Genomic DNA, 27892 nt, shown 5'->3' with positions numbered 1-27892 from the left:
GGAAAAAAACCGGACGAAATGAAATCTGGGGAGAGAAAATGAAAACCTGTGAAACTACAGTGGCACTCACAAGGCAGAATAGAGTACGTCAAAACCACTAGGTTGTAGTCTAAAAACCGGTTTTGTTTCGATCGTTTTTTCCAAGGTATTTAATTTGCACGTCTTAAAATAGAGACCCCGAGGAGAGCAGCTTGAGGCAATAGAAGGAAGGGGGTGGGCTAGGTAAGAACAGAGACTTGGGGAGAAAATATGTGCGGTGCATTAGAATGCTCCATAGAGGGGGATGCTGGAGTCACTGCAAGGAAGCAGTTGAGGGCTTTCTGAGGAGTCCATCTGATGTGGCTTAAGGAATGCGTGCTTGGAGCCAGTATGCACACCTGGTAAAGGGACAACCCCAGACGACGGTGCAGAGCTGAGATGACCATTTTTTAACCAGTTCTATTGTCTGGAGTATTAGATATACACCTCCGGCAAGAGATCAAGCCAGTCAGGCACCGAATCAGAGACCCTGCGGGCCCAAAGCGGAGAAAACGGACAGCGGTCCGTCCGCACCGGTCGGGTCCGCGGCGCCCCCTCCTCGCCCAGCAGCGAGGGACTCCTGGTCCGGGCCGCGCGCCGCGTCCGCCAAGTCCGGGAGCTGCCGGTCCCCTTCTCCCGCCGGCGACGTTGGTCCCCGCGCGGCCCCGGAGCACCGAGACTTCCCCTCCCACCCCACCCCCAGCCGAAAGCCGGGAAGACGCGGAACTTGGGCTTGGGAGCCGAGGCCACAGACCAGGTCCCCGGGTGGGAGGCTCGGGACGGAAGCCAGTGTGGCTTCCCAGGGACAACCCCCCCCCCTCCCCGCCGACCTGCACCCCGCGGTCCCCACAGTGCCAGGCCCGCCGTCCCCCGCCCGGGGCGCAACCACGCCACGCTCCCGCCGAACCCCGGAGCCGCACCTCCGTCTTGGTGATCCGGTGCCGCCCCAGCTTCACCACGGCGAAGTTGCCCTTGCCCAGCGTGCCCTCGATGTCGTAGAACCCCACCCGGACCGGCCCGCGCTGCAAGTGCCTCGGGCCATCCGCCATGACCATGCTGGGCCCCCGCTGCAGGACACGGCAACTGGAGCGCGAACGAGCGGGCCGGCGCGGAGCGGCGCGGAGCGGGCAGGAGGGCGGCGGGCGGCGCGGCTAGGTTCTGGGCGACGGCCGCGGTTCTCGCTCCAGAGCTGCTTCCCTCCCGCCCCACAGGGCCCAGCCAGGCGCGCGCCGGCGCTGACGTGCGCCGACGTCAGGGGGCCGGGGCAGGGGGCGGGGGCGGGCCTCCACCGGTCACCATGGCTACCGCAGCAGCGCCGACGTCAGTGGCGGGAGGGAGGGGCGGCGCGCGGCTCGGGCGGGCACTGTGCTTCCGGCCGCGGCGCCCAGCTCAGCCTACTCCGGCCTCGCCGCGGCCGGGGGCGGGGTCGCCGTCGGCTCCGCCCCCTTCCTCCTGCCTTCCAGCAGAAGGGCAAGAGCGAGCCCTGGTGGGCCGAGCGGAGGGTGCACCGCGCCGCCGACCCGTCCCGGGTAGGGTCGACCCGCGTTCTCCGCCCGCCAGCGGCCCTTCCCGCCAAAAACCCCTCCGGCAGTAGACGGCTGCGCTAAATTTGGAGCCCCAGGAGCGCCGTGGCTGAGCAACGCGTTGCTCACAGCCTCTTTTCTTTGTGTTCTTTTTAGCCCCCTCCTCGTTACTATATAAATCTCTCCACTTTTTGACGTCTGTGAGGTTTCCTACTCACAGCAATCGGTCACTTACAAAAAAAAAAAAAAAAAAAAAAAAAATGTCAGCTCTGAAGAGACCCTAGAGATGACTTATTCCTGAATTCGGAATTGCCAATAGGCTTCGAAGCCTGGAACCCCTGAAACGTAGGCACAGTTTTTACTTATTTGAGCGTGTCCCTGGGGAAGAGGGAGCCATATCTTCTGTCATACTTCCTCAAACTGGGAAATTGTAAACGCTTTACTATCCAATTTATTTCCAGATGATGCAGCAGGCTGCTAGAATGAAGGGAGTTGCCAACGTCACACAGGTAATGCTAGAATTCTAATTATAAACTGTCACACCAGTCTTCCATATGGTGACCTAAGTAAACAGCAACATTTTAATATCTTGAAATATATTATGTGCGTCCAAACCTTGGTTCCCGGGTACCCATTCTCCATTAAAAGGAACCCAATTCGTTAGGAGTAACGATTCAGTTCGAGGCAGACAGGGAAAGTTTAAGATGCCTTTGAAAGAACTTATATGAGTAAGCAAGGAGACTTCTTGTATACAACAGGAAGAATATGTCAAAAGAGAATACAGCTTGAAGGGACCCACCATTGCCAAATCTGAGACAAACTGAGCATCAGAAATGGACAATTTGGAAACTGTTCATTGGAAATTGTTGTACATTACAACACATATTACTTTTACATTTTATTTATTTTGTGTAGAGGTCAGAGGACAGGCTGTGGGAGCTGGTTCTCGATTCCACTATGTGGAGTCTAGGGAACTGATGAACTCAAGTGGCCAGGCTTGCTGCAGGTGCCCTTACCCAATGAGCCATATCTTGGGCTCTGCATTGTGGGTTTTTGTTGTTTGTTTGGAGACAGAGTCTCACTATGTAGCCCTGGATAACCTAGAACTTGTGTTGTAGACCAGGCTGGCTCATACTTTACAGAGGTCTGTCTCCTGAGTGCTGAGGTTGAAGGCAGGTGTCACCGTGTCTAGTTAATTTGTAAAAAGGAACCAGACTGCATATTTTCACTTTAACTTTTTTTAGACAGGTCCTCAGAAGTGTGGTAAATGTGATAAGCCCCCATACATGTCTATTTCCACTCCTTTTCTTTTTCCTTCTCTTTTTTTAGGAAACTGAAACTCAGATCCTTATATATGCTAGGCAAGTTTTGTATCACTGAGCTATGTTCTCAGGCTTAACTTTTAGGTTAAGTATAAAGACAGGATAAGTGAGAAGAGGATGTAGGTAGAAATTATGAGTTCACCATTTTGTGGCTGTTCCTAATAATTGGTTCAGACAAGAATTGTCAATAGGCATTAAAGTAAAATCTGGTTGAAGAGTAGGGTATGTATACAGTCTCAAAATATCTTTGGATTCAAAAAATCATTATAAAGGATTAACAAAGGTACCTTTACAGTAGAGAAATCTGACAGACTCTTTCCTGAAAAAATGACCCAAGTTACCAATGGGAATTAAATGACACAAAAAGCCCCCTGATATGAGGTGCCCAGGACACATCTCTTAGGTGATATCTGTAAAAATGCATATTCTGAATCTGTCACAAAGGAAAAAAAATCAGAAAAATATAAACTGAGGAAATCGACCCCCCTAACTATCTTGTACCCTTAAAGATGGCATTGTCATGAAAGAATGCCTGAGGAAGAGTTCTAGATTCAAGTCTTAAGAGACATGCCACTAAGGGTGGGATATGGTCTTAGAATGGCATGTTACCAAGGAATCTTGTCAGGGCAATTGTTGAAAATTAAATTGGGTTGTATGTTAGATAAAAGTATTGCTTCAATGTTGATTTTTTTTTTAAAATATTTATTTTACTTTTAGGTTTTTTTTTTTGTGGGTGTATTTACATGCATGTGTGAATACAGATGCATATGGGGTCCCCTAAATAGCTAGAGTTACAGGTGGTGTTGGGATACCTGGTGTAGTGGTGGGGACTGAACTCAGAGCCTCTGCAAAAGCAGCACTCTATTTTAACCACTGAGCCATCTCTCTAGGCCTCAATGCTGACTTTCTTGACTCTAATCATTGTACTGTGTTATGAAATAAAGTATCCTTATTAAGAAATACACACTGAAGTATTTATAGATAAAAGTCTGTGATGTAGGCTGTAGGTGGGCTTTTCTGTTCCACCAGCCAGCTCCCAAATAACCACATAGAGACTTAATATTAATTATAAATGTTTGGCTGGTAGCTTAGGCTTGTTACTAACTAGCTCTTACAATTTAAATTAACCCATATTTATTAATTTATGTGCTGCCATGTGGCTCATGGCATATTACCTCATCTTTTATATATCCTGCTTTCTCTGTGTTTGGCTGGCAACTCTCCCTTCTTCACAGCGTTCTCTCACTCTGGCTCTCCCACTTAACCTCTTCTTGCCTAGCTATTGGCCAGTTGGCTCTTAAACCAACAAGAGCAATACATTTACAGTATACAAAAGGATTATTCCACAGCAGTAGGCCACTTATTTGCAAATAGTTTAGCAAAGATAGAGAATGACAAATGTGTCAAATATTAGACTGAATCCAGGCAAAGGGTAGTTAATTGCTGTTCTTACAACTTTTCTGTAGGTTTAATCTTTAATGAAAATTAACCTATGTGTATTTATATATGTAAGCGTTGCAGCTCAGATAGAAAGGTGTCCTGGCAGTTGGAAGCCAAGGAATACCACAATGGCACTGTAAGCATAGCAGCTTATAGGCCTGCTGCAGGGAAAGGTTTCCCCAGTGTAACAACTCTGCCTGGAAGGGGAGGGTTTGTTACAGCTCTGCTCCACTTAAGGAAAAGTTTCCCCAGTGAAAGTGTTACAGCTCTGCTGAGGTCCCCTGGAGTCTAACAACTCTGCTCTGCTAGGGTAAGTATTACAGTTCTGCTCCCCTCCTGCTCCAGTGAAAGTTGTTACAGCTGAGCTTCCCTTGGGCGAAAATGTCACACCACACAACAAACCTCACTCAAGAGATTTATTGGGAAGAATCCAGGAGAGTGGCTGGCTCTAGGGTGAGGTGGTAGCAGACTGAACAGGATACAGAACTTCTACAGGGTTCCTTGGGAGGCAGAGCTTTCCAGGGTGGCTTGGGATTGGTGGGATTTAATGCTCAGTGACCTCAGGGATTGGCAGGATTTCAATTCCTCTTCCTAAGTCAGAGGGTGTTTTTCCTTGGCCCTTTTCACCCTATAATGTACACATTTTAAACTTAATTTATTAGTGTGTGTGTGTGTGTGTGTGTGTGTGTGTGTTGACACAGGAGGTGTGGAGAGGTAGAGGATAACTTTCTGAGTCTCCTCTCTCATTCCACGGTGTGTTCCAGGGGTGGCTCTCAAATCATCAGGCTTACATGCCAAGCATTTTTACCCACTAAGCCTTTTCACCATCCTTAATAGTGTAATCCTCCCTCCCTCCCTCCCTCCCTCCCTCCCTCCCTCCCCCCCCCTCTCTGTGTTTTACCGGGAATTGAACCCAGGGCTTCAGGGTATGCTGAACAAATTATTCTACTACTTACCTATATCATCGCCAGCTCTGATCACGTTTTATTTTCAGTGCAGTGTTTGCTGACTGTTGGGCCATCCACCGCTCTTGTGCTTCTAGCTTTAATTCCCAAAATAATTCTCTACTTTGCAGCGAGGTATATTGTTTTGAACGTTAGGGGAGAAGTGGGAGAAGGCCAAAAGATTGATACAGATTTATAGATTAATGAGGATGGTACTTGAGGTGCTTCTAACTAGGCCAGGAGCCCACATATGTACCTCAGTTTAAAGATAATTCCTAGTTAGATACCTATATATATATGTATTCGTTGTTCTGGGGGTGGGTTCCTTTGGGAATTGATAAAAAGCCACTTACTTCAGAGCCAGAAAGTACACACAGACTCACTAAAAATAAGCAACCTCCTCTTTAAAGGCCACCTTTAAAACAGAGATTGACTCACTTCTCTCTGATTATTTGAATCAGATAATTAAGCCAACCACCTACTTTCAGAGTCTGAGGATAAGATCTGGCTTGAGGCCTGAAGGAAAAGAAAGGACTAAGAGAGGGTACCAAAAGAGTTCAGTGTCAGTGTGCCCGTGTCTACAGGTTACAGGAAGAGAGGTCGGAGGTAGGAAGAAGTGCACCCAACACCAGGTTTGCCTGTATGGAAATGCAGCGGGTGTGTCATTGAAAATGACTAGTAGGTTGTAACTGTCACTCTGAAGAGCTCTATGTAGCCTAATTTACGGTTCTTTAACTTCGGACTGCATGATTCAGCTTTATTTCTCTGTTCCAAAAGATGTGCTTCCTGTGGATTGTTAGCTATAATAGCGATTATTAATTCCTTTTAATTACGTTTAGTATTCATTTGTGTATGGGTGCTTGTGTGTGTGTTTAACATGCCATAGCATGCATGTGGGAGTTTCTTTTCTCCTTCCAGCATGTGAGTCCTGGTGACTGAACTCAGATCGTCAGGCTTGGCAGCAAGTGCCTTTACCCACAGAACCATCCCTCCTGCTTCACGTTTTAGCAGCTGTTCATTTCATCTAACTCCTGCTTTCTTCTCCTCTTCATCTCTCTCCTTTTCTCTTTGTATGCACCCATCTCCAAGGGGTGAAGGCTGAGGGGAAACAGAAAGAAAAGCACTTCTGGCGGTCAACTTGGCAGCTCTGCTTTCAGTATAAGTGAGGGAGAACAATTGAATGACCAGCTTTTTAATTGTATGACATTGCAAATGTAACATTCCCAGACGATGCTGTGAGTCCACTCTGTTACTAAGTTGAGTAAAACAAGTTAGCACTTCTAAAGGGAAAAGGATGTGAATATACAGAGAAAGAAACGAGGAAAGTAGAGCGAGACTGACAAGAATTAAGTCTACAACTCAATTAGCATGAATAAAATCAACTTACAAACAAAATAGGAGAGGAGTTGACAACAAGCTGATGAGGAGGTGGCATGAACTGGAAGGAGAAGCGACTTCATGGCTCACCGTGCAATGCACACATATTTTGCTGAAGAAAATCAGCTTGTGCACTTGGAAAACAAGACATAGACTATTTGTTCCTTGATTGTGAATGTCTGCATTTCTTACCCCTGTTTTATCATCTCAGGACCAAAGGCAGGTCAATATGCTAGTAACTTAGGATGGGATTTAGATTCCATTCAAGTGAAAAATGGACCAAGTTTATTAACTATAGTTGTTTAGATGGTTTTGCTTAGAAAAAAGTAGGTTACAGTGGTAGGATGAACACTACATTTTTATAATAACCATGGTAAAAGTGTAAGAGAAAATCCAAATCTCTAGCCCATGCCAATTCCAAGTACCTGTTAGTATAAAATAAAGATGTTTGTGAAACAAGCATCAATCAGACAGGTCACTGGACATGTTTGTAGCACTATATGTAAGAAACTATTATAGAATAAACTAAAGTATTGAGATTCCTTGAAGGAAACTTGCTTGATGATTTTATTTTTTGAAAGCTTTCGTGAAGTAAAATTACTTTTTATTTAAAAACTATATATTTACTATGTACAGTTTGGTGGCTTTGGGCACATTTATATGTAGATGGATAAAACCCATCAGAGTTATCAAAGTAATAACATGCCTACATCTCCAAACTTTTTCCCTACTTCCCTTTTGCGTGAGAAGTAAGAACACTTAAGATTTAGTCTAAAATGGTCAGTATGGTGTCCAACTGATCTCCAGAATTTATTCATCTGTGTAACTGGAGCTTTATACCCATTGCACAGTTCTTTCCCTTCTATAGAGACCCTGCCAGTTACCAGCCAGCCTTTTGTTTCTGTAAGTTTGACTATTTTGACTACTTTAGATACTTCATATGAATTGGGAGTATCTATAGTAGTATCTGTGCTTCTGTGACTAGCTTATTTCACTTGGCGTAGTATCTTCCGGGTTCTTTGGTGCTGTTCATAGCAGGATTTCCTTTGTTTTAAAAGTGGAGGTAATATTAGTGCATGAGCTTTTTGGAACCTAGTGCCTATGCTGAGACACTTTGCTTAGCCTTGGTGCAGGGTGGAGGGGATTGGACCTGCCTCAACTGAATGTACCAGGGCTCTGCTGACTCCCCAGGGGAGACCTTGCCTTGGAGGAGGTGGGAATGGAGGGTGGATTGGGGGCAAAGGCTGGGGGGTGGGAGGAGGGAGGACAGGGGAATCCGTAGTTGATATGTAAAATGAATAGAAAATTTCTTAATAAAAAGAAAAAAAGAATAGAACATTTTAAAGGTTAGAAAAATTTTAAATCCTTATTTGAGAAGCTCATCATATGTCAACATTTAGCACAATTTAAAAAAATCTAAAACTAAAAAAATTACTGTATGTATCATATTCTTTATCATTCATCTGTTTTATTATTTACTTATTTATTTATTTATTTATTTATTTATTTATTTATTTTGGTTTTTCGAGACAGGGTTTCTCTGTGTAGCTTTGTGCCTTTCCTGGAACTCGCTTTGGAGACCAGGCTGGCCTTGAACTCACAGAGATCCACCTGGCTCTACCTCTCGAGTGCTGGGATTAAAGGCGTGCGCCACCACCGCCCAGCTCATCTGTTTTTTTAAAAAAAATATTTTTTATATTTTTGTTTTTGGGGCAAATGTGGCAGTGCATGCCAAGGCTCTTGTGTGGAGGTCATAGTGGGTCCTGGAGGTCAAACTCAGGTCATTAGCCTTGGGACAAGCTCCTTCACCTGGCGAGTCATCTCACTGTCACTCTTTTATCTGGTGATAATTAGGCTGTTTCCATGTCTTGGCTATTGTGGATGCTGCTGCAGTGAATGTGGGAGTGCAGATGTTGGAGATCTTGATTTCAGTCCTTTAGATAAATACCCATGAATGGCCTCATTTTATGTTTTTGAACCTCCATACTATTTCACATAATGGCTGTATTATTGGCATTCTCATCATCACTGCACACAGATTAAAATTTCTGTAATCTTCCCCTCCTTAGGGTTTAACAGCCACCTGAACAGATATACAGTGATATCTTACTGAAGTTTTGATTTGTTTTTCCAGTCACTAGTGAAGTTGATCACCTTTTCATATAATGATGCCTACTTATATTCTGTCTTTAGGGAGATGTCTTTTTGCACCCTTTGCCTGTTAATACTTTTTACTGCATTTTATTTATTTATTGTGTGTGTGTGTGTGTGTGTGTGTGTGTGTGTGTGTGTGTGTTCTCTTTCTACAATTGGGTCCTAGGGATCAAGTTCAGGTCATCAGCCTTGGTGGCTAGTGTTTTTACCCATTGAGACATCTCACCATCTCATTTTCCTATATTTAAATCAGTCTATTTGGTTTGTTTTGCAATAGAATGATAGGAATTTCTTATATATTTTTGACAATCACCTCATACTAGATATGTAGGGTACAACTTTATCTGCCATTCTGCACCTTGCTTTTTCATTCTCTTACTTACTTCCTTGGCTCTGCAGGAGCCTTTCAGTGGCATGTAGCACTACTTGATGATCTTTGCGCTGGCTGTTGCTTTTTGCTGTCAGAGCCAAGAAATCATTGCTGAGACTAGTATCAACACTATTTCACCTGTTTCCCTCTTGGTGTTTGATGCTTTCAGGGTTTATACTCAAGGCTTTAGCTCACATTGAGTTGATCTTTGTGTATAGCATCCAGTTTCAGTCGTTTGTCTGTGGCTACCTAGATCTTCTAATACCGTTTGTAGAAGAGACCATCCTTTCTCCGTTGTGTTCACTGGGCACTTTGTTGAACATTATTTGACCCCACATTTGTGATTTTATTTTAGGTGCTCTATTTTGTTCCATTGTCTCTATTTGTTTTTATGACAGTATTAGTACTGTCTTAATAATTTTAAAGTCAGAAAGTTTGAGACGTCCAACTTTATTTTTGTTTCTCAATATTGTATTGGTGATCCAGGATCTTTGTGATTCCGAGTAAATGCACATTCTTCCCAAGTACTCATGGATAATTCACAGAGACAGAGCACACTTAAGTAATAAAACAAGTCTTAAAACATTTAAGAAGATTGAAACATGTCTTCCAGCCACAGTGAAATTAAACTAGAAATCAGTAACAAAAGGAAAATTATAAAATTCATAAATATCTGGAAATTAAACAACACATTTCTGGAAAAAAAACCCAGTGGATCAAAGAAGAAATTGAGATTAGAAAATACCTTTTAAACGTGTTTTTGCCTCATGTGTGTATCACATGTATACCTAGTATGTGCAGAAGCCAGAAGAGGTCATCAGATTCCCTGGAACTGGAGTTATAGAGTTGTGAACTGCCATATAGGTACCAGGAACCAGACCCTGGTCCTCTGCAAGAGCAGCCAGTATTCTTAATTTCTAAGCTATATCTCCAGCCCCAAGAATAGAAAAGATCTTAATAAAAAGCTATAAAATAATTAGAGGTTTGAAAACAACTGAGACAAGAGAAAAATGAAACACAACATACTAAAACTTATGGAATGCAGCACAGTAGTACTAAGAGGGAAGCCTTTGGTTCTTTTAAAGGATGGGGAGCCAGGCCTTAATTTTTTTAAAGTTTGATTTTTAGCTATGATAAGTCTTCTCTAAATGGAAGTATCTGTAGCGTTTATCATTTTATCCTGTGTTCTCCATACTCCAGATTATTAATGTTTAATAATTATTAATTCTCTCTTGGACTATTGTTCTCAAAAGTCAACACAGGTACACAGGCCTATAATCCCAGCACCCAAGAAACAAAGGCAGGAGGATATTTAGTCTGAAGCCACCTGAGCTACATAGCAAGGCCCTATCTAAAGCAAACAACAACAAACAACAAGAAAGCCAACCAACCAACCAAATAAAGAAAGAGTTTTTTAAAAGCCCATGGAGAATTCAGAAATATCTAGCATTGCAGAATACTGGTCATTGACGGGTCCTTCTTTTGATCCCCATACTCATTTTAATTCAGCTAATGATTATGGTTTTAGTTTTTTCCCCTTTCTTTTATATGTGTATGTGTTTGAGGGTCTGTGAGGGTCTACAAGTATGTGTCAGGAGGTACATGTGTATGTGTACATGTGTGTGGAGGCCAGAGATCAACCTCGGGTGTCATTTCTTAGGAGCCTTCTACTTAAGTGGGTTGGGCTAAGGTCTCTCATTGGGATGATGGGCCTTCAGATTATGTTAGGTGGCTGGCCAGTGAGCCTCAAGGATCCAGCCCGTGTCTCATCTCCCCAGCACTGAGATTACAAACAAGCACATTACTCTACCTAGTTTTTTTTACGGGGTGCTGGGATCAAACTTGGGTCCTCAAACTTGCAAGGAAAGCACTTTGCTCACTTAGCTATCTCCCCAGCCAGTTACTTTTCTTTTTAGCTTCAACATCCTATAGCTAAAATGAAAGACAGTTAAAGCCCCTAGGTCTTTAAAAATAACAATTATTATCCTGGGTCATTTGTAAATTTTATACAACCAATTTTAAAGTGGAAATTCTGAGTTAAAATATCATATTGTTGATTTTGTTCATGGTTTCATATAACAGAATCATTTTGGTCCTTTACTTTTCAATCGATAATAGTACCTTTCCCCCCTTTCTTTCTTTGCATGTGTGTGCTTGTGATATGTATGTGTTTTTGCATGTGTATGTGCACACATGTATGTAGGTACATGTGCACCTGTGTCCATGTGTGTGTGAAAGCTAGAGGTTGACAGCTCTTTCTCTGCCTTAGCCAAAATGATGGCTCCTGTGACCTGTTCTGTAGTTTTATGATCGGTTTCTGAATTCCACTAGCATACTTTTCATATCTCCACCATGGTTATCAGTCTTTTCCCCCCCATAATAGATAACACTTACATAGATTTATTTTTCTTACCAAATACCACTTATTGTTGTACATGTGCTTCATAGAATTTTTTACATCAAGGTCTCGGGTTAAGTTCTATTGTGCTCACTTTATAGATATATAAACAGAGATTCTGATCCGCAAAGAAGTATGCAAAACCTTAATAACTTTGTATTATCACTCTTGGTACATGTAGGTTTATGACTGTAGATTGGTCAACAGGTAAATAGGACAAGGCCTGGGCCAGTTTAACTTCTATGACTTACTGCCTTCCATTCACTTGATTTGGTTTTTCATAGGCCACAAATTCTGGGAAGATGCTATATTTTTACTGCTGGGATAAGATTTAAAGAGGCTCTTCATCATTCTAAAGCTAGTACAAGTTATTCAGTTCTTAGTTATTTTCTCCTTTGTTTTGTCCCTATCTATTTCCTAATCTTTTCAACTCTACCAAGTCATAAACTTCCTTGAGGGTACTTATATCTTACTAATTCTTGAAATTCCTAAAGTTTTTATGTATAACTCAACAGATACTATTTGGTTTGATATTTATTATACTCATGTGCTGGTGCCATAATGGATGCCAGGAATACAAGCATGAGGAAGACACCATTCCTATCCATGAGAATACATGGTTTAGAGTTCAAACTCCAGAACGAATATTGCTCTACCAAATATTAGAGAGTAACTTCCAGGAAGCTGCTTGATTCTCTCTGCCTTGATCATTGTTAATTAGTACTTCAGAGGATCATTTCGAGAAGGGTGGCTACATATCCAAATAATTTTAACTTAACACACTGACAACTAGAGGGACCTCATGGGGGACACACTTAATTTAGTTTTGTGCTTCACAGGAAGGCATGCAATGAATGAACAGATAAATAGATAAATAAATAAATAAATCTGAATTTTTAAAAAAGCCTAGTAAAGCCAGATGTAAAACAATTGGGTGAGCATATGGAGAAAAAAAAAAAAAAGGAGGAGGAGGAGAAACAATGGTGGTCCCAAAGGTAGCATGAGACTGACATGCTTAGGCAACACTCGCTGTTCAGAAATGTCCAGATTTAGTGGTGAGAGTGTCCACAGACAAAGCGGAAAGGTACCTGGAACCAGGTCATGCAGAACAGAGCGCTCTCATTCCCTCCTAGTCACACTAGCCGTGCAGTGGCTCCTAAACCCTCTGTGGAGAAGTTACTAAGCTGTGGCTGGGAGGAAGCTGCTCCCAGAAATAGCGATGAATTCTATGGTATGACGTGAAAGATGGCAGACAGAGAAATGCTGAAGATGCTCCATGCTGTTGACAGGAGTGAATAATTACTGAGAGCTTACCACTTGCTGTTCATTCTTCTGAGCCCTAAATAGATGAAGATGGGTAAAATAAGGTCTTAAGGCTTCAAAAAAAAAAAAAAAAAAAAAAAAACACAAAACAAAACAAAACAAAAAAACCCATATAGACATTTGGCTTTTTAGTTCTTTTATATAGGGATACCATGAGCGACCATTAAATAACTTAGAAAATCAATAGATGTGTCTAGAGCAAAATTAATTGTGCCGGGAACCAAATGTATTAGCCATTGAGATACAGCGTTCTGGAAGTCAAGAACAAAATCCAGGATGAACTATAGAGGTTGAAGTCAAGGACGTGGATAGTATAGCTAATGAGAATCTCAAGAGTGAAGAGAAGGCAGCAATCCTACAGTATTTGTTTAGCATTCATGGGTGAGCAGATAAAGGGAGGGAATTGTTGTTTCCACCAGAGAAGAAATGAAAGGAGAATGAATAGAGAGGGGAACACCTTGAAGACTAAGGGGAAAGAACTTAAAGGGGGAGGACTGCATGAAGGATTTCTTCCCCTCTCTCCCTCTCTTTTGAAGCAAGACAGAAACAGAAAGGAATTCATTTGGCTTAGTTGTAAAGAGATAACTGATGATCATTGTAAACGGTTTCCGAATTGCAGAGGCAGAAACCAAACTAGAGTTGGGTGAACAGTAGTGAAGAAAAATGAGTGTAGACTGATAGGAAACTTTCTGTAGAGCTGGGGTGTGGCTCTGTGGTAAGATGCCTAGCACGTATAAAAGCCTGAGTTCCCTGCCCCCCCCCCCCAGTGCCACAAACAATAAATCAAAGATGAAACAGTGTTCATCTTTGAAAAACTGAAGTTAGGAAAAGGATGCGGAGTGAAATGAGAAATTTGCCCTTCATCGTTTGACTTTCTTCTTAACTGGGGGATAGTGTAACGGCTTTGGAATGAGCCGAAAGAGGGAAGTTGAAATTGAGGTGACTGGAGATAACTTGGAGAGGGCAGGGTGTCCACAACACAAAGGACTAGACAAGAGGGGAGAGGATTCACCTCCTTTGGTGCAAGTGGGGAGAGAAATGAGGACAGTTTGGGTTGCCCCAGGTAAGTGGGTAGTTTACAGTGCAGAAGTTCAATATTGGTATTTATTTATTTTCTCTGTGAAACAGGAAATGAATTATCTGCAGAGTGTAACGGTTGGAGGAATTCAGGAAGCTTTAGATGAACTGTCAGATTTCAAAATTGCTGTGATAATAGGACAGGGAATTGATTAGGACTCATAGAAAACTTTCAGGGCCATAAGAGGGTCCAAGAAAATCTAGTGGGAACAAGGGAACTCTGAATTAGTAGGATCAGTTCATAAGGTCATGGTTGTTTTCCAACAGTGTTTGATAGCTTAGATGTCTGACTAAAACAGTGTGTCGAAGGAGCAAGAGTTGAAAACATTATCCTGTTGTCTGTGTAGAGACTGGAGTGAAGGGAGGCTAGGGAAATGGCTCAGTGGTTAAAAACTCCTGCTGTACTTTCAGAGGACTAGTGTTCCAGTCCAAGCACCCACTTTAAGCTGCCTGTGACTTCAGATACAGGGAATCCAACACCCTCCTTTGGCCTCTATGGGTACCCCCCACATACATACACACATGCATAAATAAATAAATATTTTAAAATAGCGATATGAAGATAAGGAACAAGAAGACAGGATGAAATGGAACATAAATTAGATGTGGGTGATGAAAGATTTTGAGAAGGAATCATGTACCATGTTGGCATATTTGACTTAGAAATTGCTTTATTATATTGGCAACACCCTGGGGATGACGTTAAGAATGAATGACTGGAGGAGGAAGTTGCCTCATTCTCCACAATTTTCCACTACTAACCCAATGTTTGAAGAAAGTCCTTAATATATAAGTGTTCAAAAACTGAGTAAACAATGCTTTCCTTTCTGCCTCCTTGTGTCTTTTCCAGTTTCCTTCTCTCTTACATATTTCATCCATTAATTATAATTAAGGCAAATTCTCTGAAGAAAAAGTACTGCACAGTACAACATTGCATAATAGAGATTCCTGGTTTAGTCTGAGGTCAAGAAATTTTCCTCAGGAAATGACAATTAAGTGAAATTTGAAGAATCTTTTGGAGCTAGGCAAGGGATAAGATGTGTGGAAAGACTTACTACATATTTTCTGTGTATCTTTTTGTTTTGTTTTGTTATTTGGAATTGAACCTAGGACTGTGTGCATGCTGAATACTTCCTCTGTCATTGAGCAAACTCAGGGCCATCTCTAAATACCTTGGAATAGGAAAAGATGAGACTGTTAGTGATTAAGAAGGATGGGGCTGAAGAGCCAGCTAAGCCAGCTTACATTTGGTATAACATGTACTTAATCACAAAGTGCCTTGTGTCTAAGGATTGTAATGGGAAAAGCTGACATAATTGCTGTTAGCTGGTATGCTCTAATAGGAGCAACAACAGTTTTATAGGTATATGATTCTACATAGTGAGATTTGAAAGCTGGAAGATTATATTTGCTTAAACATCTCCTCTGTCACCCCACTACTTCCTGTCCATAATTCTTATTCCTTTGAATTAAACAAAGACAATGGAAAAGACTTCCAAAAACTATTAAAAAGTTGGTTACCTGGAGATGGCCTCTAAGTTTCTTTCATTTCTACTACTCACTTTTTCCCAGTGGAACTGCCATAATAAATGCCTTAGGTTAAGTAATTTACAAATAGAAATTTAATCCAGGCATGTTGGCATATTTTTGTAATCCTAGAACTCTGGTTGCTGAGAGGCAAGCACATCATTAATTCAAGACTAGCTTGGGATATATAGCAAGCCTATCTAAAAAAAGAAAGAAAAAGACTTCTTTTAGTTTTAGAGACTTATAAATCTAAGATCCTGTTGACAGCATATCTGGTGTCTAGTGAAGACTTACTCTCTGTTTTATCAATTCCTCTTGCTGGAAGATAAGGAAGAGGGGGGGTGTCTTTCTCTGGCCTCTATCTAAGGGCATTGATCCATTCATGAAGGCTTTGCCTCTGTAACCCAGTCATCTTCCAAAAACTTTATCTCTTAATGTGACCTTGGGAGATAGATCTCCACATATGAATCTGGAGGACACATGCACAAGTTTATAGCAATGAGGTTAACTGGGTATTTGAATAAAGAAAAATAAGCATAGCAGATACAAAGAAAGCCAAGAATGGAGCAGATGATGAGGTGGGCACAACTGAGAAGGCCCTGCAGGATACTTGTTTTGCAATTTTGTCGAATGCAAATCTATGTAAGATTGTGAATTTTTCCAAAATAGATCAATCTTGGAGGAACTTGTTTTGAACTGGTGTGTGTGTGTGTGTGTGTGTGTGTGTGTGTGTGTGTGTGTGTGTTTCTATAGCCTGTGGCAAGAGACTTCTGTGGAAATTGACAGCAGAGGTTCAGACCACTGGTATGAATGTCACAGGATAACAATCAGGCATTGCAGAAATTAGGATGTGGAAAACCAATAGGGATCTTCTTACTGTTCCAGTCCTTCCACACACACACCTCCCCAGGAATGGCGATTTATAGTCTACAGGTGCCATCCCTCCAGGCTGCTTCTCTTTGGGGTGGGGAGTTGTAGGGTTAAGGGTGAGTCTGAAGGTGGGGCTGTAAACTGAAGAGTTGTGGTTTAATACCTAGCCTGAGCAATTAATTGTGGTAGCTTGTCACTTGGAGCTTTCTGCCCTACTGCTTGTTGTTCCTGTCCTCTGGAGCTCTGGAGATGTCGACACACATTGGGATCTGGTTTTTGTTTCTTCCCATTGCTTAGGCACAGGAGCTGATACCATCAGAGAAATGTATGCTCACAGGTCAAGAAATGAGGCACAACTGCTTCAAAAGTAAGCGGCAACTGAGATGACAGATGCCATCAAAAGCAAATATGTTTGATCAGATGCTAACAAATACAGTGAATATTGGAAGTAAGCACTAATAATATTTTCAGATAGCATTTTATTATCAGCTATTTGAAGCTGTAGTACATGAAAATAGTGTTTGTTCAGAAACACAAAAGTAAACTCAGGCAAATAAAGAACTCAGAAATTGACCTGTGTACATATGGAGTGGCAGGGAAGGTCAATGGGGAAAGGAAGGGTTACTCAATGAATGGACTTGCGAATTTATGGAAAAAATGCTATTCATTCCTATGTCATACCACATGCAAAATTATCTCCAGATAAATTAAGAATACGAATGTTAAAAGTAAAACTTTATGAGTTTTAATAGAAAACAGAGGTATATATCTTTAAATTTGTACTAGAGATGAATTTATTAAATAAATATATTCAAAAATCAGGGCTGGCAGTGTAGCTCAGTGACTGAGTGCTTGTGTAAGTCCTGGGTTGATCCCCAGCACTGAAAAAAAATAGCAGAAAGAAGGGCTGTAGCTAGAGAGATGGCTAAGAAGTTAAAAGCACTGGCTAACCGGGCAGTGGTGGCAACACGCCTTTAATCCCAGCACTCAGGAGGCAGAGGCAGGCAGATTTCTGTGAGTTCAAGGACAGTTTGGTCTACAGAACAAGTTCCAGGACAGGCTCCAAAGCTACTCAGAGAAACTCTGTCTCAAAACACCAAAAAAAACCAAAACAAAACAAACAAACAAACAAAAACCCCCCAAAACCAAAAAAAAAAAAACCAAAACAAAACAAAACAACTGGCTATTCTTCCAGAGGCTCACAGCTGTATATAACTCCAATTCCAGGAATCAAACACCTTCTTCTGGTCTGTGTGGGCATCAGGCATGCAAGTGACATGAAGAAGTACATGCAGATGAACACCTATACACATATAATCAAAAAATTTTTTAAGAGAAAGGCTAATGATATAACTCAGTGGGAGAGTGCTTCTCTAGTATGCATGAAGCCCTAGGTTCAACCTAGTACTAAAACTATCTTAGTTACTTTTCTATTGTTGTGATAAGACACCATGACCAAGGCAACTTTTGAAAGAGTTTATTGGAGGCTTACAGTTTCAGAGGGTTAGAGTCCATTTCTACAATGGTAGGGAGCATGGCAGCAGGCAGGCAGGCATGGTGCTGAAGCTGAGAGCTTACTTGCGGCGAGCTCCTCGGCCAGCGAGGAAGAACGACCACCATGCGAGGATCCTTCTCAGAACACACTTTATTGGAGCGCCTCTTGATCAAGGGAGAGCGGGAGGTGAGGGGCCCCGAGGACTAAACTGCAGCTGCTTATAAAGGAAATCAGGCAAACGTGCCGTACTGTGATTGGGTCCCGCCAGAATGCGAACACGGAGAGCCACGGGATAGGCTAAGGACATAAGGCCAATTACCATACTCGTGCATCATAGCCAAATATGGAGTTGTTTACAGCTAGGCTACCAGGAAGCCAGCGCCATCTTCGAATAGCGGCTCCCTACATCTCCCCCCTCTTTATTAATTAAGCCGCAGGAGAGAGTATAGGTCTGATTTCTGCAGCACAAGTATTTCATCCGATCAGGTCCCCACCTCATGATGTGTTGACCGATCGAGGATGAGTTAACTCTGCATAATTGCCTGCATACCTTCCCGAGTGCAATGGACCAACCAGTCCCTGGGGTGCAAAGGCTATGCATGTAACAATTGTCCACATACCTTCCCAAGTGCAATGGACTAACCGGTCCTAAGGGTGCAAAGGCTATGTGAACCCATATGCAGTCAGACTTGCTCTCCTTGAAGGAAGGAAAATGTCCTACACTTCAAGTGCAGTGCACGAGCCTGGCATCCTGTGCTTAGTTGTCCACACACCTTCCGGAGTGCAATGGACCAACCAGTCCTGGGGGTGCAAAGGCTGTGTGGATATTAGGTATCTGGGGGGAGGAGCCACACCCCAAAGTGGCCAATGCTTGAGTGATAGTGCCCTTGTCCTTTTTATACGTGCTCACAAACGGCAGACCAACCACAGACAACACGCATCCTCCAAGGCAGCATGCCAAAATTAAATTCTATCTCCCTTAAACCATCCATACCCAGCCTTAGTCAGGGGGATACAATCCCCAGACTGATCTAACTGGAAACATAAAGATCCTCTCTCGGGAAAGATATGGTTTTCTCCTAAGGTCGCTTATACCATATCCGAATTCAACAAAAGGGAAGATTAATTGCACTATTGGGAGTAAAGTATCTGGGAAAGACTTTTGCGTTATGTTGTATCGGCATCGGCTTCGGGAACACAGACAGTATCCCCCATCTCTGTTCCATCATCCCTGGCTGCAGGGTCAGCAGAAGCATCAGCAGGCTCAACCACGGAGGCATCCTTGATGACTCGCGTCAATCGACTCGGTACCCAAATTGGATCCTCCTTGTCCTGTGGAAGAACACAAACAGCTCCCCTGGATCTCGATATTACGGGATCCGGTCCATGCCATTTGTTATTTAACACATCTTTCCACATCACTTTTTCCTCCTGACAAGGAGGTGCCACAGTGTGTCTGTCAGCCGCTGAATCGCCAGCATCATTCAAGATTAAAAAATTGAGAGTAAAGAGTGCGAGAGATATTTTCTCTCTGGGAGAAGCATGCTCTGCTATCCCCCGTTTTTGTTTTTGAATCAGTTCTTTAATACTTCTGTTGGCTCTTTCAACAACGCCTTGGCCCTGAGGATTATAGGGCAGGCCTAACGTGTGCACTACTTGAAGTTGTGCACAGAAGGCACGGAATCCGCGAGATGTATACGCGGGGCCATTGTCTGTTTTCATACGCTGAGGCTTTCCCCAGGCTGCCCATGCTTCTAGGCAATGAGTCTTGACATGAGTTACCTTTTCTCCCGTTAAGGGTGTGGCATGAATGACTCCAGAATAAGTGTTAACGGATACATGAAGATATTTTAACCTTCCGAATTCAGGAATATGAGTAACATCCATTTGCCATAATGCATTCGGTTTGAGTCCTTTAGGATTCACACCCACATGAGGTGGATGGAGGAAAGTAACACAGGAAGAACAGGATTTTACAATATCTCTTGCCAGATGTCTGGGAATGGAAAATTTGTCTTAACGTGTTTGCTGGCACATGATAAAGTTTATGGAATTCTCTAGCAGACTCTACGGGATCCGTCACCACCAAGGCCAAGGATCGAGTAGCTCGATCAACCAGATCATTAGCCTGGGACATAGGCCCTGGGAGCAAGGTATGAGCTCGAATGTGCCCAATGAAGAATGGATGCTCCCTATGCAATATACAAGTCTGTATCTGGTGAAGGATGTTAGACACCGTGCTAGTATGCTTAATAGATGCTGCTACCTCAAGGGAAGCAACTGCATTCACCACATACTGCGAGTCTGAAAACAAATTAAAAGGTTCTGGGAATCTATTAAAGACTTCCAAGACAGTCTGGCACTCAGTAATTTGTGGGGCATCAGGCCGAAAATGAAAAATAACAGGTTTTTGTCCTTGAACAACAAAAGCGCCTTTACCAGTCTTAGATCCATCAGTAAATATTGTTAATGCAGAAATTATTGGCACCTTGGAGGTGATCTTTGGAAAATAAACTACATTATTATTAACAAAAGTAATCAACTCATGTTTTGGGAAATGGTTATCAATAACATTAGGGAAGGCACAAGTAAGTATTGCCCAATCATCTACCGTACCAGCTAAAATTTCCACTTGATCCTTTGTATAAGGAATAACTAATTTATCAGGCATTTTGGAAAAATGTGTTAAGCTATATTTCAGACCAGCCAATGCCTGAGTAGTGAGCCTAGTCAATAATGTTAAGGTATAACTGACCGTTACTCCATAGGCTCGAGCAGCCTCAACCAGGTCTTTTAATTGTTTATATGGCACAGGTTCATGATATCTGTTGTTTGTTTGCGGATCTTCAAAGACTGGAAACGCGGACGCTAGCTGCGTCCAGGTGTCTCTCCTGATAAAACGACAACTTTCACCTGTTTGCAGGCACGAAGGTGTTGCTGAGGGTGGATGTGGTCCTGAAGGCGCCGTTGGTTCCACATTCACCCCAGCAGAAACATTATAAGGAGGGGGTCGCTGCCGCCCATATCTCTCTTTTTTATATTCAGCGGCAGCTTCCTCTAAATTTTCCTCCTCATCTGGATCCAATTCATTGTCAGCCTCTTTAGGCCTACTTAAGTTCTCCCCTTTAAAGTCTAATTCTGATAGACTATCCTGGTGCTTAATTAATGCCTTGTGTCCCTTTTTACTGATTTCCACATTGCGTTCTTCCTTGAGACATGCATATATGAAACAGCAAAGAAGAGCAACAATTGTCATAGGAATGAACACAAAAGCAAGCACAAACGGATTTATCCCAACCATCAGCATACCTGGAGAACTTACCGACGTCATCGCCGTTCCTGGCGACTTATTGACGTCACTACCGTTCCTAGAGAACTCACCGACGTCCTCGCCGTTCCTAGCGAACCTACCGACGTCACCGTTCCTGGAGAACCCACCGACGTCACCGCTCCGTGTGCTGAGTTCTGAATCCTCTTCGACCCCTCACCTGGTGTCCGAAGTTTCCTTCCCGTCCCGGGTTTCTTTCCCGGGTTTCGGCACCAGTTGCGGCGAGCTCCTCGGCCAGCGAGGAAGAACGACCACCATGCGAGGATCCTTCTCAGAACACACTTTATTGGAGCGCCTCTTGATCAAGGGAGAGCGGGAGGTGAGGGGCCCCGAGGACTAAACTGCAGCTGCTTATAAAGGAAATCAGGCAAACGTGCCGTACTGTGATTGGGTCCCGCCAGAATGCGAACACGGAGAGCCACGGGATAGGCTAAGGACATAAGGCCAATTACCATACTCGTGCATCATAGCCAAATATGGAGTTGTTTACAGCTAGGCTACCAGGAAGCCAGCGCCATCTTCGAATAGCGGCTCCCTACACTTACTTTTTTCCTTTTTAAGGCAGGGTGTCTCTTCGTAGTTCTGGCTGTCCTGGAAGTATCTATGTAGACTAGGCTGGCCTTGAATTTACAGATATCCACCTGGCGCTGCCTCTCAAGTGCTGGGATTAAAGGTGTGCACCACTACGCCTGGTGAGAGCTTACATCTTGATCCAGAAGCATGAAAAAGGGAGTAACTGGGAATGACATGGCCTTTTAAAACCTCAAAACCCAGCCCCAGTGTCACACTTCCTCCAACAGGGCCCCCCACGCCTTCCCATCCTTCCCAAACAGTCTTACCAACTGGGGACCAAACATATGTGAGGCTGTGGGGGCCATTCTCATTCAAACCACAGAACCTAAACTAACCTGCCAAACAAAAACAATACCTAGCTAGTGTTGCTAATATAATCAATATTATTATTGATTATTAGTGCTTATTCATAGCACTAGGAAGGCAGAAGTAGATGTATCTTTCTGAATTTGAGGCCAACATGGTCTACATAAGAAATTCCAGGTCTGGCAGGACTGCATAATGAGACTATTTCAAAACGAAAAAACCCAAATACCATAAATAATATGAAAAAATATGAATAAATCTGAATAACCTGACTATATTAATATTTAGAAATTTGAAATAGCAAAAAAAACCTTAAAAAGAGGTAAAAAGAGAAAGTACAAGCTGGAAAAGGATGTTTGTAACACAGTTTACCAACAAAGAATTAATAGCAAGATTATGTGTTTTTTAAAATCAATAAAGCACAAACAATCTTGATATAAAATAATAAAAATATTAATAGAAATTTAACACAAAATAAAACTTATGACTCATAAATATGATGTTAGTCTAGGGATATAGCTGAGTAGAGTGTTTGCCAAGTGTTCTTGAAGTCCTGGGCTCAATCCCTCGCATGCCATAAACCAGGCCATGTTAGTGCTAGAAAGTCAAGGCAGGAGAATCAATCATTCAGCATCATCCTCTGCTACATATTGAGTGGAGGCCAGCCTGGGATACATGAGAGCTTCCATAAAATACATCTATACATACATACATACTGATGTAATGAGATGATAAGCTGCATGATTGATTGAGAAATTAAACCACAAGATAGGACTTTATAGCAAGTCAGTTGGCAAATGTTAAGAAAGGTGAAAAAAACTTGTGTTGGAGAGAATATGAATTAGCAGCATGTCTTGTGCAGTGTTCTTAAGAGTGTTTATAGCTAAAACCACTTTGGAAAGTTTGGCATTGTCTATTGTCAGCCATTTCTATATCCCATAACTCCCACATGATGTGGTTGCTGGAAACCAAACTTCAGTCCTCTAGGAGAGTAGGAAGTGCCCTTAACTGCTGAGCCATATCTCCAGGCCCCATAACCTACTTTTAAAAAATAGATTTAAAAACAAATGCTATTAGACAATATAATGTTTAGAAATACAGATATACAATAAATCTATAACTTCAAAAGTAGTGCAATAATAAATGGGAGAAGAAAGGAAAGGTAGAGGAATGATTAGAGGTAAATGTGAATGATTTTTATGTTCAATTTCTTATATTTGTTGATTGTTTCTTATTGGTTACTTATTTTAATAATAGTGAGGCGATACATAATTTAATGCATAAGTATGGATATTTACCTGCATACATATGTAAGTAAAATAGGCCATGATTGAGCCTGTGAATGCATCTGTTACAAATCAATGATATCAAATTCTGTGTATGTGAGCACAACTATTTTATTTTTACTGCCAGCTATCATCCATCCACCCAATAATCCTCTTAAGGCTTACTACTATAATCCACCTTTTACACGAACCAAAGCTTAGTGAGCTAATATAATTTGTTCAAGGGAATGAAGCAAGGATATGGTTGAATCCAGAATTTGAATTACATCTGTATTAAGTCAGGGTCTGCTTTTAACAACTGGATCAAACATCTAATCACTAAGCACATTTTACTCACTAAAATAAGCACCAGGACCAGTTGTTTTACTGATAAATAATGTCTTTAGATATGTGAAAGTAAAGGTTAATCTAACATAGAAACACTTGCTACACATTATTATACATTTGCTATACAATGTAAACATTGCTATACAAAGTATGTTGTATCGTGTTGAGGAATTTACATATATGTGGCACAATGGAAAAGCTGTGTTAAAAGTAACGTACGAAGAGTAATACGATCTAGTTGTAAGAGAGCTGAAGTAAGAAATGCCCTGTACTGTTAGATGAAGGCGATTTGTTCTCAAGTCTTCACAGTGTGCCTCTTTACTATGTCCCCACAGAAACATAAAGATAGAGAGAAAATGTTCCCAAGCTTATTGTGACTGTAAGTTTGTTATACACCTAGTTTTCTTGTGCTGAGACCTCATCCAAGCACCCTTGGTTCTGGTTTCTTCTTTAAAGAACACTAAATATGAAGCTGATGCCCCTTCTACTAGCCATACTCATCTAGTGCCCTGAGGATTTTTGTTTTGTTGTTTTAGAAGTTATCTGTAAGAAAGAGAAGCATGTAGTGTGTGTGTGTGTGTGTGTGTGTGTGTGTGTGTGTGTGTGTGTGTGTAAAATGATTGTCACCAAGAACCTGGATTGTGAACTGATACTATACAGTTGGACTTGCATACAATTTCTGGGGAATAACACTGGTGATGCGGAAATCAGCTTTAGAGGCAGCATCTCCTGCCCTGGCTTCACAGGGAAACTATCTGTTTCCTTCAACTTATCATTGTATTAAATGCATTTGGTACTCTGACAGATTATCTTACGGGGCATATCCCTGTACTTCTGCTCCCCCTTCAAGTTTGTTTTCTCTTCTTCTTCTTCCTGTGTTTACAAGTCAAATCTATTCATCAGAGTAAAATGAGGCTCTCTGAGCAGAAATCACATTTAATTTTCTGTTAGCCCAGACTCCAACTCCCAAATAGTGCATACACATGATAAATAACAATTATGCTACTTAGCTACCCTTCTCAAATTACTGCACCAGAGCAACAAACATCCCCACTCAGTAACCCAAGGAAATCCAAATCACAAGGATAAAAGAAGAAGCTGACCATGCACCAGAAAGACCAAATACAGTAATTTTATTCTTGTGCCCATAATCACTATATGACTAGAAATGTAGCAGGAAGTATTGATTCCAAGATGGCAAAGTTCAACAATTAGATTCAGAAAACATCTATTAAAACTATTTCCCTTTTCCTCTCACCCATGAATTTCTCAATGTTGAATACTGAAGATGAATACATAATATGTTTATAATTTCTTTCAACTGTTGCTATACCTGACCACAAACTTCTGAAAATGTTGTGAAGCAATTCTGAGCATCAAGAAGCTAGACACAGCAGATTTGTGGATGGGGTCAGGAGTCTTGGATTGTGGACTTGTCTCTACCACTTACAGCTAGGCAATAGTTAACTTGTTCAATTTAGTTTGTATCTCTGTTTCCTTATTTGTGAAAAGATAGTTATCACCATGTTCTATACTAACTCAGTGGGTAAACAGATGATGTAAATTCATTGATACTCAGTCCTCTCAGAGTACATACTCTTCAAAGTGGTGGGAGGTTGGGATACCACATTTACTCATACTACTCCATTGAGAATTCACAGACTACAGACTTCTGTCCGCTCTCAGACTGGGATGGGTAAAGCCTACTGGGCTTTGGAGAGCTTCACACAACACAATATGCACACATGTCCCAAAACCCTCCACAAACACACATACTGTTAAGGGATACATGAGCTCTCATCTTGTTCAGGCATTCAGTACCAGCACAGCATGGCCATAAAACTTAAGTATCCATTCTATAACACTGTTTAGGCCTCAGGAGGGTATTTTTCCACATTTCTTATTTTATGTCCTCAACACAGCAGGTGGCTACATCTGTGTGCTATAAAGGTTCGTGGGTTGTACCATTTCCAAAGATAAGTCCCACACTACTTTGACATGTAGAGAGCATTTGAGTGATGAAAGTACTTAGACAGATGGATAAACAAATTAACCAATTTTTCAAATCCTCTCTTTCAATAAAAATGAATATATTTTCCCTTTTTAAGTATGGCTTTCAGAAGCAATGATTATACTTAATAAATTTTTGGTTTTGTTTTTTGTACATGGTGACTGAAAAAATAATTTTTAATGTTAAGTAATTCATATTTTTCATTTTAAAAATGTATCTTTATGTTTATATATATATGTGTGTGTATCTGTGTAAATGAATGCCACATTTGTGAGGGTGCCCACTGAAGACTGAAGAGGGCACTGGATCCTTTGAAGCTGGCATTACAATTAATTATGAGTTGCCTGACAGGTATTTTGGGAACCAAATTTGGGCCCTCTGGAAGAACAGCAAATGCTCTTAACTGCTAAGCCATGTCTCTAGCCCCCACATTTTTCTTAAATTGTATATATACATGTTGGGGGATGTTTGATCATATTGTGAACCCCAAGTTTACATTTTTGTTAATTAAATAAAATTAAGCTTAGATCAGGAGCTGTGTTAGCAACTAGTTGGCAGAAACTAACCATAGAGAATCAGAAGGCATCCAGGAGAGATAGAGAGAAATGGGAAGTAGTAGGGAGGGATTTGGAGTGGCGCAGCCTTTTCTGATTTGGTGAAGAGGAATCATGGGTCTTTTGGAGACACCAGCAAGGAGAGAAGGTTAGCTAGTTGCAACCCAGCTTCTCTGAGCTAGCAGGTTTTCACCCCAGCCTTTGAATCTTGAGTCTTATTTATAAATAGAATGAGAGAGATTTAGTTAAAGCTATATTTAGGGGCAGCGACAGAGCCAGTGCCTGCGGGAACAGAATTCCTACAAGACTACTGCCTGAGCAGCCAGACCACTACTACTACAGAAGCAAGCTGGTAACTGAAGTTGCAGTTGCTGGCTGAAATAGCAGTAGATCAAGGCACAGCCACTGTGCCAAAGTTAAAACAACAGTTGGTGCCCCATGTTGGGTGCCATAAGTAATGAATTTTTTTCTGTTCTGCCAGCCAGCTCCCAAATAATGACATGGATACTTATTATTAATTATGAAAGCTTGACTTTAACTTAGGCTTGCTTTTAACTAGCTCTTATAAATTAAATGAACACATTTCTATTAATCTTCATCCTGCCAGTTATTCTCCATTCTGCTTCTTCAGTGTCTCCTGGCATCTCTCTCGTGCCTAGCTTCCTCCTCCTCCTTTCTTTCCCCAGAAATCTCACCTATACCTCCTAACTAGCTTTTGGTTGTTCAGATTTTTATTACACCAATCACAGCAATACATTTTCACACAGTGTACAAATATCCCACAACATATAAAGGTGTATTAGTCTCCTCAGGCTGTCATAACTACCCAAAATCAGGTGGTTTAAACTCTGGAAATTTATTTTTACATAATTCTGAAGGCTGGAAGTCTGTGATCAAGGTATTAGCAGGATTAGTTTTTGCCAAAGCCTGAATCACTTGCTTATAGCTGGCACCTTCTTCCACATGTGGCTTCCCTCTGTGCATTGTAGAATGGTCCGGTGTCATTTCCTCAAAGACATCAGTCCTATAGGATCAAAGCCCATCGTTACAATCTCATTTGACCTTAACTACTTAAATTTCACATTAAAATTTATTTATTTATTTATTATTTAGAATGCATACATGTACACATGTACCCATGTACACACCTATACACACACTGTCACATGGGATAGAGATTATGGCTCCAACATATGAATTTTGGGGGTAAAATTCAGTCTGTAACTAACTGAAGGATGAAACAACATAACAATTTTTTGTAGGGGTAAATCGAGGATAATGAATTTTGAGGACTTACTTTATCTTTAGAAACTGCTTAATAACAGTTCAGTTTTTGAAAGTTAACATTTAAGGATTTAAAGCTTAATATTTTGATATTTATTCATTTTAATTTGAATTTTTCTTTAAAAAATTTTTTGCTGTATAGCCCCAGGCTGACCTCACACCTACTATGTAGCTCAGGCTGACCTTCTTTAAACCAGTTATGTAGCCCAGCAGGAGCTACAACTTGAGGTGCTCCTGGGCTTGATACCACACCCATCTTCAATTTTGTAATTTTATTTTAATAAATGCTTTTGAATATTTAGATGATCTATGACTATTTTAACAATATATGAAAATAATTTCACATTAATGTTTTATATTTAGATGCATACATGTACACATGTAC

At 41.5% G+C, this 27892-nt stretch overlaps 2 protein-coding genes across 6 annotated transcripts in view; one reads left to right on the top strand and one right to left on the bottom strand.

The window, feature by feature from the left end:
- Sik2 (salt inducible kinase 2) overlaps positions 1 to 1281 on the bottom strand; it is a 108278-nt gene extending 106997 nt beyond the window's left edge. For all 4 annotated transcript variants that reach the window (XR_005091954.1, XM_028864922.2, XM_028864921.2 and 1 more), the window contains exon 1: positions 939 to 1281. Coding sequence is in view for 3 of the 4 variants with exons in the window: in XM_028864922.2 (XP_028720755.1) it covers positions 939 to 1073 (135 nt within the window). In the remaining variant the exon portion in view is untranslated. The remainder of the gene's footprint in view (positions 1 to 938) is intronic.
- A 95-nt stretch (positions 1282 to 1376) lies between these two features.
- Btg4 (BTG anti-proliferation factor 4) overlaps positions 1377 to 27892 on the top strand; it is a 111267-nt gene continuing 84751 nt past the window's right edge. Inside the window, exons 1-2 of one of the 2 annotated variants that reach the window (XM_037207497.1) lie at positions 1377 to 1547; positions 2003 to 2050. The gene's annotated coding sequence lies outside the window, so the exon portion shown is untranslated. Of the gene's footprint in view, positions 1887 to 2002; positions 2051 to 27892 lie in introns of both variants that reach the window. The other variant, XM_028865125.2, reaches the window with a different exon arrangement.

The sequence above is a fragment of the Peromyscus leucopus genome, chromosome 7 (assembly GCF_004664715.2).
Source record: "Peromyscus leucopus breed LL Stock chromosome 7, UCI_PerLeu_2.1, whole genome shotgun sequence".
Lineage (NCBI taxonomy): Eukaryota > Metazoa > Chordata > Mammalia > Rodentia > Cricetidae > Peromyscus > Peromyscus leucopus.
The sequence above is the reverse complement of the archived record's forward strand: the minus strand, read 5'-3'. Positions and strand labels throughout refer to the sequence as shown.